The sequence below is a fragment of the Mytilus californianus genome, unplaced genomic scaffold, assembly GCF_021869535.1.
Source record: "Mytilus californianus isolate M0D057914Y unplaced genomic scaffold, xbMytCali1.0.p SCAF_36, whole genome shotgun sequence".
Lineage (NCBI taxonomy): Eukaryota > Metazoa > Mollusca > Bivalvia > Mytilida > Mytilidae > Mytilus > Mytilus californianus.
In genome coordinates this window covers 1,046,947-1,058,121 of record NW_026262686.1, presented here as the reverse complement: position 1 = coordinate 1,058,121, position 11,175 = coordinate 1,046,947, and the positions used below count along the sequence as shown (strand labels likewise).

The 11,175-nt window shown below is 34.7% G+C and overlaps 1 protein-coding gene and 1 long non-coding RNA gene across 2 annotated transcripts; one reads left to right on the top strand and one right to left on the bottom strand.

Moving 5' to 3' along the window:
• Positions 1–502: 502 nt before the first annotated feature.
• LOC127736770 (uncharacterized) lies at positions 503–1,967 on the top strand. The gene is made up of 2 exons (XR_007999175.1): positions 503–554; positions 1,724–1,967. It is a non-coding gene; the product is annotated as an uncharacterized LOC127736770 (long non-coding RNA).
• A 1,186-nt stretch (positions 1,968–3,153) lies between these two features.
• Positions 3,154–6,510, bottom strand: LOC127736721 (putative nuclease HARBI1). The gene is made up of 3 exons (XM_052247305.1): positions 6,013–6,510; positions 4,819–5,108; positions 3,154–3,348 (listed from the first exon to the last, which is right to left on the bottom strand). Exons 1-3 carry the CDS (start codon positions 6,401–6,403, stop codon positions 3,154–3,156), a joined length of 876 nt encoding a protein of 291 aa, XP_052103265.1. The 5' UTR covers positions 6,404–6,510.
• Between the last annotated feature and the right edge of the window lie 4,665 nt (positions 6,511–11,175).

Genomic DNA, 11,175 nt, shown 5'->3' with positions numbered 1-11,175 from the left:
GTTGTTAGATTAAAAGGAACCACAATAGATAATTTGGAGCGAAAACCAGTCATGATTTATAATACTATAAAACACATACGGACTGGTTATCATAAATCCGGAATAAAGTTTATCTATTTGTTGTTGCAGTCTGAACCTAGACAGGAACACATAGTTTATAGTTGAGACCCATAATAATATTTAAAGGGTTGACATAGGGTCTTATTAAGTCTTGTGCAATTTTTTTTTTACTTGCAATTTAAAGTACATTGTATCTGAATTTAATGTATGATGATATGTTTCCATTGCCCCGGCCCCCTATAAACAGATAGATAAAATACCCAAACACAGTATCAACAAGTCAATTTTCTGTCATATATTACAGATCCACCAACTATCACTGCCACATTACCAGAAGAAGATGCCAGCCAGGATCTCTATGAGTCGGCAGCATCACTTATCAGTGACAGTCCACCCCCTCTCAGTCCACAGAGTCCATTTCTGCTGACTGGATATGACCCTATCCTAACAAAAACAGTTGTTCCAGTACAAACAAGTATTACAGAAAAGCGGAAGTAAGTTTAAAATAAATATAAAAAAGAAGATATGTTATGATTGCCAATGAGACAACTCTCCACAAGAGACCAAAATGACACAGAAATTAAAAGTAAGGCCTTCAACAAGGATTTGTATAGTAAGATATGGTACTATACAAATCCTTGCCTGCAACAAGAACTCTTTAAAAATGTGTTGTGTAAACAGGTTCCGCTAGTTTATTTGGTCAACACTTTTTTCTTGATACAATGTATAAAATTAAATTTGTCAATGCATGTTTATATTTCCAACAATGAACCTCAAAGTGAGATTTTGCTATCGGTTCTTCATGACAATGCAGTCATTAATATCACTAAACGTGACAATCTTTCAAACCTAAACCTAAAAAGTATTGACAAATTCTGCTAAGGATAGAACTATATGGTATATTGATTTATAGTGATATATTTCCTTATAATAACTTTAAATGTATTCAAGTTTTTGTCATGTCAGCACCTAAGTAAGCATCGGGGATGGTGGTGGTGGTGGTGGTGGTGGGGGGATCAATACTTGATTAGTAGGGTTGCCGCTGGGGTTCTAGTGTGACCCCACCCTATTAATATAATTAAGATATTAAAAATGTATAGTCCTTTTCCTATATTGCGTGGTTAATAATGTAACCTTTTCTCATATTTGTTGGGTTTCGTGTGGTCATTTCAGAGGCAGATTTAGTGGGTGGGCCCAGGGGGCTTGTGCCCCCACCCCTTCCCCCTTTTGTGGGAAAAATTTGGTTGATTATATTGAGAATCACTGAAGCATGACTGGAGTGGGCCCCCTCTTGTGAAAATTTCTGGATCCGCCAATGAAATAAGGGCTAAGATTCTGTATGTAATGTTAATTCAACTTACAGCGAGACTTTTTAGGATGTGAAAATTGACGGTCTCAGACAGAGCTTTTTGGTATACAAGTAATTGGTACTTTTTTTACCTTTTCATATATTTCTGATAGTTTTCCCCACCTATTTACATATTTCAAGCCGGAAAACATGACATATTCCAACGGCACGTCGTTCAATCACTTTGTATATAGAAAGTGGCCCCCGAGTTGTAAGTAGCTATTTGGTGGAATTATGCCTGGGTATCGATCAATAAAAAGAGTTGTAAAATTATTCAATCTTTGAAAAAAATCATTATGTTTTTTTTATTTGTAGGATAGTGAGAACACCCTCAAAAAAGGTAACAGTGCAGGACATACATGACATACAGTATCGTGCACTGCAGGGTAAATTAGTGATACAAGAGAAGAAGAACATTCAAATGGACCTAGAAAAGAAAAAACTGGAACTCCAAATTGAGCTTTTACAGAAGTTAGTGGATGGCAATTCAGAACCGGTCACACTCTCCCAGGCACTTGCCTCTATGTTTTAAACGTATTAAATTCATTGTTATATTGTTGATTTTTATTTTAGAAATTATTATGAGGCCACCAAATTCATTTTGTGTACACACTCCTATGTAAAAGAAAATAGTAATTACAATTTAGCAACACCAAATGCACCTCCATCATTCAAAGAATCATAAGGGAGCTACCATTTGATTTTTATGGGGGGGGGGGGGGGGGGGGGGGGCTAGGATGAAATTTGAAAAAAAGGCAGGACAGGAGTTTTGAGTAAAAAAAAAGGCAGGATGAGCAACTTGGCAAAAAAAAAAAAAAAAGGCAGGATAATAGTTTATGTAAAAAAAGTCAGGATAATCTAATAAAAAAAGGCAGGACAGAGATACAGAGATTACACAAAAAAAAATGCAGGACAAAATTTTTCATCCTAGCCCCCCCCCCCCCATAAAAATCAAATGGTAGCTCCCTAAGTGATGCATGAATCAAAAAATTATAAAAAAATGACAAGTATTTCAACCAAAAACTCAATGATCTAAGGATGTAATAATGCAACTGCATGAACAGGAAGCTAGCTCCGATGTTTCGTTTTTGACTACTTGCAAGAAATGAAATGTCTTTAGATCCTCGCTGCAATTCTTCTACATGTACCTTCCCAAAATCAGGAGCCTGTAATTTTAATTGATGTCTGTTGTTAATGTATTTCAAATTTGTTTGTTTTTTGGTTTATTTATTATATAATTCTGGCGATTGGTTTAACTTATCTGAATTGTTTTACAATTGTTGCACTGGAACCTATAATTGCTGATATTGAGGACATTTGGTCTTGGGTAAATTGTTTTTTCGGGATACCCCATCGTCTCATTGGCAATCAGGATGATGGAAGTTTTAAATGAACTTGACTGGCTATATACAGCCCTTGTACTTTCGGACCTGGATTGCGCCTTTTTGGGCATTTAAATAAATTAATTTTTACTATATGGTAATTGATATAATCAATTGGCAATCATACCACATATTCTTATTTTTATACTGAAGTACAGTTGCATGGCTACTGGGTTTTTGATTTCATAGGCGACTAACTGCTCACCATTTACTATACCAATTTTTAAGCCGAAAATGCACACTTCCTCTGTCGACAGATTGTCAAAGTGATCATATAAAGATTTGTTGCTATTTTCAAATTTCCTCATTTTTTTAATGAATGACAATGAATGAAAATATGGAAAAATAAAAACATGCAATTTATTAGGCAAAAAAAGTGGTAGCAAAATGGTCCCGTATGCCTTTTCCGTCCTGTGGACCATTATAGGGTGGCATCTGAGGTTGATTGTCAATTAATTGTTCTTCTGCAACGTCAGGTTCATTCCTCATTATGGCAATATTGTGCAGAACACCCCAAGCAATGATGATACGGCAAGTTTTATCTGGTTTCATTCGGATCTGAAATACAATTTAAAAACATTTATTTCTAATTTTAAAGTGTGACAGAAATGCTATTTGTAAGTAGCATGAAGTTGTTCATGAATAAGGCTGAGATTAAATAAATCTATTACGAAAAAAAATACTTTCAGTAACAGAAACACAATGTAACATGTGCATATTTGAAACCACTATTAATGAAAAAAGGACAAAATCAGGTATGAAGCTGAGCAAAAAGTCCAACCGATGATGTACTGTTTCATTCATGATTTATTATAGTTACAGTAATGACTAACTTGAAGCATCTACCCCAACTGGACTACCTGAATTTACCGAACCAACATTACCAATTTTCCAACTGGATCCCTGTTCTCCGTATAATTTTAGGGTTTTGATCTGTATGATTCTACATATAATTTTAGGGTTTTGATCTGTGTGATTCTACATATAATTTTAGGGTTTTAATCTGTGTGATGAATTGTTGATCATTGTGTTTTTGTCCCGGCTTGATATTTTACGTGTTGCTGAGGTCAGCTTTATCAGCCCTTTAATATCCGTGATCATAGACCCAATGGGTCGGGTGTATTTTATTGTTTATATAATATATTTGTATTTTGTTAAACTGTTATTACACATGTCACTATAATACAAATTTAATTACTTTACTTACTATACAACTGATTTTTCAGTTTTCTCTTTTTTTTACATAATAAAAATGAGGAGATTTGGTATGATTGTCAATTTTATAAATAAATCCTGCAAAGTTAAAATGAAGTAAATGTAAGCAGTTATAGGCAACCGTACGGCCGTCAGCAATATAAAAAAAAACCGTATAGTAGGCTATAAAAGAGGGACGATAGATACCAGAGGGACAGTCAAACTCATAGATCGAAAACAAACTGACAACGCCATGGCCAAAAATAAAAAGACAAACAGACAAATAATAGTACAGATGACACATCATAGAAAACTAAAGACTAAGCAACACGAACCCCACCAAAAACTGGGGGTGATCTCAGGTGCTCCGGAATGGTAAGCAGATCCTGCTGCACATGTGGCACCCGTCGTGTTGCTTATGTTATTACAAATCTGGTAAATAGTCTAATTCGGTAAGTCATATTCGTGAAAAGGGAAGGGTATTGTAGTTACGACATAAGGAACATATCCGATATCATCTGTGAAACGGTTATTCCATAACGGTCAACCAACTCGTGATGGCGTCCGTAAAATTTACGAAGGGATGATTTCAACTTCACCATTTGGAACTCTTGGCTTAATAGCTTCCTTGTGGCTATAAAAGGCCCAGACAGAGAAGGGGACAATAATGAATACCTAAACCAAAATTTAGAGAAATAGAAAAAATGTACTAATGAAAGATTTAGTAGACAGCTCTCACAAGAAAAAAACAACATAACTTTTAAAATATAAGGGCATACACTATGTCATATATTCATTTTACTACTATGATTATTTGTAAAGAATTAATTTTACCTCTGATCCTAGAATGTGAAAGCGCTTCTTCCATATTCCAAATGTCCTTTCTATTGTTGACCTTGTTGAGCAATGTCTTCTGTTAAACCTTGCTTGACCTCTACCAGCAGCTGGTTGTCTGTATGGTGTCAGCAAAAACTGTCTGCAGGGATAGCCACTGTCTCCTAACAATACACCTTTTCCAACTCCTTGATATCCATTCTCAAGATGTTGTCCTATGGCTGAGGTTCTGAAAACATGAGAATCATGTGCTGATCCTGGCCACCTAGCACTGATGTTGGTGAATCTACCTTTAAACAAAAATATGATAATTAAAAAAGGGGGAAAAGTAGTTCCATAATTCATTTGTATATGCAAAGCAAGTCAGTGATTGTGAATAAGTATGGTGACCCATAGCTGTTTATTTCTGTGTCATTTAATCTCTTGTGGAGAGTAGTCTCATTAGCAATCATTACCGCATCTTCTTTTATGTGCATGCATAGTTTGTCCATTATAGTTCAAGTCATTAAAATATTGGCCGAATTTGCAATGTGATGAAAACAAAATATGTATAGTAACAATTCAGATAAACAATACATCGGGCATCGAAGTTATATATGCTCCCTTAACATTTTTTTTTAATGTATTGAACAATGACTGGCTTAAGGATTGGTCACTATTTCCCAACCGGAAAGAATGGGGGAGGCGAAAAATTTGGATGATTGGACACTTATTTTGTTTTGTGGTTTTTTTTTGGGGGGGTGGGTGGGGGGGGGGGTTCTGTCTCCTCACAGAAACATTTAGAGGTAGATCCAGAATTTCTGCAAACTACGTGAGGCACACTATTTGTTGACGTTTCAAAGGTTATAAGCCTGACCAAATTCTACCTATAAGGTAAAGGGGTGGATGGGCAAATCTTTAAAATTATTTTGATCAATAAATTTATGTTTTAAGCATAAACTCTTAGCAGGTCACTCGATCCATCATATTTAAAAGTGAAACGGTAAAAAGCATTGATTCTACAGATCCATTAAAAAGTATATGACAAGATTGAGTTGTCTTTCTTTTTCCATCGATTTTCAAATTAGCTGAAAACCAGTTCAACAGAAAACCAGCCATGTATATGGTCAAGGACGATTGAAGATGTCAAGAAAAAGGACGCACACAATGCATGTTGTAAACATAAAATAGGTAGAATATAGTATTTTAAATTACCTTCATGGTCACAAATGGCTTGTACGTTGATGCTGTGGAACCCCTTTCTGTTCACAAATACTGGTTCATCAATGCTAGGCCCAGTAATCCGTATGTGGGTCCCATCAATGCATCCAACCACGTTTGGAAAACCAGCCTTTTCATAAAACTCAGCCCTTATTACATTCTTCCTCTGGTTATTTGGCCACGATATGAATTCATCCTTCCTGCCAACTAATGATTCCGCCACACGGTCAATCACCCGAGACACAGTTGATTTGTCAAATCCCATTGTGTCCCCAACAACTTGCAAGTGTGATCCACTACCATAAAACCTCAAGGCAATCATGACCTGTTGCTCCACTGAAAGAGCTGTCTCCTTGTTTGTCCCACGCTCCAGATCCCCTCTCATTAAATCCGACAAGTACTCAATGGTCTCTCTGCCAAATCTATATCTCTGCCTTAGCTCCTCATCAGAAAATTCCCTTTCAAGAGGGTCAGAACCGCGAAAATGTCTCTCTCTTCTTACCACAGGTGGTTGAAACAATACATTGACAGCCATCTGAGATTGAGTTTAATCAACTGATCAAAATTTAATCAACTTCAATGAGGTCGATTAAATATAACGACACTTTGACAATTTTAAACGACTCGTTAAATTTAACGACAAGTTAAACAACATGATAATGGACTGATTAAATTTAACGCAGTGATTAGTAAAATTTAACGACTCGTTTAATTTAATGACAAGTTGAACAACAGACCACTGGTGTTATTAAATAAGACGTTTTTGACACATATTGTATATCCTGTTACTGTTACCATAGACAAATTTCTTCATTTATGAATGATGTTGTAAAATAACTACTACCTCTGATGAAGTGATAACGTTTTCCTGTTGTGAATTTGGTTTCCAACAAGTTATTGCACTTTTTACTAACATCATAGACATGACTAAAAGATACCCACTAATTTTTGTCACTAAATGTCTTGAAATTTCTTTTCTCTTCACTGTTATGCAAGAAGCGTGCTGTTTTAAATTTTTAGGTTGCTTTGTGCTTTTGAAATCAACACTCACTAATTCAATATTCATAGGGAGAACAATTTGACGGTTGATTTAAGTAGCAGTAACAGGATGGAAACGAACTTCATGTACGCTGATTGAATCTAGTTTGTAGAAAAAATGTTACATAGAATAATAAGGAAACTGTGATTTTTCATTAGAGTTATTATTAACATTCTTAAAAAGTCCCTTTTACAGATATCAAGGCAATCAGAAAATAGGGAAATAATAATTTGAAATGTGGTATCCTGACACTGTACGCACATACATTACGCAAAAATCGGCCTTAAATATATTTTAATCGTATCAAAATAGATCTAAATCTTGTTTATTATTCATGTTCTGACTCATGAATTCTATAAACTTTCATTGAAACACTTACAACTGCATTTTCCTTTAGATATAAAATTTTTAGCATAGGTGTACTGAAAATTCGACATTTTTTTTAAATGATCCATATATATGACAAATGCAGATACTTTTTACATGGATCACTTGGCCAAACGTTGGCATGCCAGAGGCCCCTTTTTTCAAAATCTTGGAACCGCACCTGGATTTTGCCTTAGTCTCACCAGAGACAGATTCATAGTATATAAATCCTTACTAAGCTGTACCAGAGACCATTGATACAATTTATATGTATATGTCTGTAATGAACAAAATGACTGAAAAAAGCCGGGGGCGCAACACCAATTTGCCAGCTGTCTGAATGCAAGCCTAGAACATACTGCAGATATTGGCTTTGGTTATTCTTTTCCCAGAGACAAGTCATTAAAAGGAACATAACAAAAGTACCGAACTCCAAGGAAATTTCAAAACGGAAAATCCCTTATCAAATTTCAAAAATCAAAATCTCAAACACATCAAACGAATAGAAAACAACGGTCAAATGTAGAAAAATGTGGATTAAACCTGGTTTTATAGCTAGCTAAACTTCTCACTTGTATGCCAGTTGCATAGAATTCCATTATATTGACAACAATGTGTGAGCAAAACAAACAGACATAATAGGTAAAAATGTCAAAAAATTGGGGTAAAACAGTCAACATTGTAGTATAATCTTAATTACCATAAAAAAAAACAACTAGGTCAACAATGAAAAAAAATGGCATATAGAGACATATCGAAAATGAAAGAAAAGAATAACAAAATTGACCATAGCACGATATTACAATGGAGGGATGTATAAATACCTAGATACGACAAAAGGATACTACCTGACAAAAATGAAATAAACAGTAAAGGTTAAAAATATACAAAGACAAATAAATAGAACACTATAATACGTAATTAAGATGATAAACAACGTCAGCACCTAGAATCTATAATTCAAGACCATCATGTATTATTTGTGAAGTTGATAAGGAATATTAATCAGCAAGGTCTTGGTATTTTCAGATATCAGATAAACTTTTAAAAAAAAGGATGAGACCCTCTTTGGCATCTTTCTGCTGACACTGGTGCCAATTTGTAAAGTGTCTGTAGCAAAAGACAATACAACCTGTACCTTTCAAATAGATCGTTAATCAACATGGAAGAAATGCTTTCGATGAGGGCCGCCACTTTACGATGTTTGCGTTCTTTCACGTACGCGTTACTAGAAACATGTATCATAAAGGATGTAAAATCAAAACCTCTCGATTGCTTTTGTTCATCATTCTTATTCAATCCACGGTCCATCTACATGGGGAAGAAACTTATAAGATACTGATGGAATTTTTATCTGAATGGATCAATGCTGTTGTGTCATATATTCAGAATGACATGACTACTACAATGTACCATGAGCATAAGAGCCTCTAAGGACTTGGAAGAAGTTTGTAGAGTTATGAAGGCTATTTCTTCTCTAGATCTTATAAACAGACTCGAGCGTTGTTATCCAACACCTACACCGTCAAAACAGTATTATGTGTATATGCAAAGTAGAGACCCCAAAGAGCCTGTGTCGCTCACCTTGGTCTATGTGCATATGAAAGAAAAGGATACCCTCCAACATTGTAGACGAGGATAGAATTCATGACAAAAATCTCTTTTTTGTTGATCTTGTAGTGCTGATCATTTTGTCTGTTCATTTTCTCTCTATCTTGTTTATTTTATGCGCAAAGCACAAAAAAGTGAAAAAAATCCTAATTTAAGGGCAATCACTCCTATTCTACCAACTATATCGGAAAAATTTGACTTGTTAGTAGATCTTGCCTTCTTGGTCATTTTTGTGATTTAAAGTGTCTATTTATCAATTATATTTTTAACATGTAAGGCAAAACGCAAAAAAAAAAAAAAAAAATTGTAAAAATCGACATTAAAGGGCAATAACTGCTATAAGGAGACGTCAGACCGTTTCCTCCATTTATCTTATAAGTAGGTCTTGTCTTGCTGATCATTTTTTATTATTTCAATTTCTGTCTATCTATTATAATTTTTAAGATATAAGGCAAAAACGCAAAAAAATGGTAAAAATTGTCATCAAAGGGCAATAACTCTAATAAGGAGTCGAATGACGATTTTGACCATGAAAGACTTATTTGAAGAACTTGTCTTGCTGATCATCAAAGGGCAATAACTCTAATAAGGAGTCGAATGACGATTTTGACCATGAAAGACTTATTTGAAGAACTTGTCTTGCTGATCATCAAAGGGCAATAACTCTAATAAGGAGTCGAATGACGATTTTGACCATGAAAGACTTATTTGAAGAACTTGTCTTGCTGATCATTTTTGCATTTTAAAGTTTCTTTCTATCTATTATACATGTTATAGTTTTCAAGATAATAAGGTATAAATTGAAAAAAAAATGGTAAAATTTGTCATTGAAGGGCAATAACTCCTTTAAGAAGACGTCTGACAGTTTTGACGTATATGGACAATTGGTAGAACTTAACATTCTGAAAAATTCTCCCTATTTATAACGGTTTTCAAAATAATAGACAAAAGTTGCATTTTACCCCTATGTTCTATGTTTAGCCATGTCGGCCACCTTTGAATGGCAGACGTTGTCATTGGACACATTTTTAAACTAGATACCCCAATGATGATTGTGGCCAAATTCGATTAAATTTGGTCTAGTAGTTACAGAGAAGATTTTTGTAAAAGTTAACGGACGATGACGACGACGGACGACGGACGCCAAGTGATGAGAAAAGCTCACTTGACCCTGTAAACAAAGTGAACTAAAAATGTCATTTTCAATTTTACTACTAAACTATAAAAATTGGAATTCACAGCAAATCTGGGAATCAGGATTAGTACACCTTCATCATTCAAGCGAAATGAGGAAGATATGTATAACTATATATACAAATATTACCGGCTCGACTAGATGTTCAACTTACTTTTAAACCAATTTCTAAGATTCTTAATAACGTTCTTCTTAAATGAATATAGAAATGAGAATATGTGGTATGATTGCCAATGAGACAACTCCCCAAATGACACAGAAATTAACAACTATAGGTCATCATACGGCCGTCGACAATGAGCAAAGCCCATGCCGCATAGTCAGCTATAAAAGGCCCCGAAATGACAAATTTTAAACAATTCGAAACGAAAAAACTAATTGCCTAATTCATGTACAAAATAATGAACGAAAAACAAAAATGTTACACAGCATCAAACGACAACCACTGAATTACAGGCTCCTGACTTGGGACAGGCACAATGACATACAGAAATTGGCGGAATTAAACTCGTTTGAAGGCACCAACAGTGGTGTAACAGTTGAACATAAAAACAAACTATCAAAATCAGTTGAAAAAGGCTTAAGGTATAATACCACCATTGATTGTCCCCTATTAGTCTTTGTTAATTAAGACAAATGAAGGAAACGGTCTGACGAATCATTATAGCAGTTATTGCCTTTTAATGACGATTTTTACCAATTTTTTTTTTTTGCGTTTTGACTTATATGATAACATTTATAATAGATAAATAGACACTTTAAATCACAAAAATTATCAACAAGGCAAGATCTAATAACAAGTCAATTTTTTCCGATATAGTTAGTAGAATAGAAAAGAGGGACGAAAGATACCAGAGGGACAGTCAAACTCATAGATCGAAAACAAACTGATTTTTTTAACCCTTTTTTGTTCTTTGGGCATAAAATTAATAAGATAGAGAGAAAC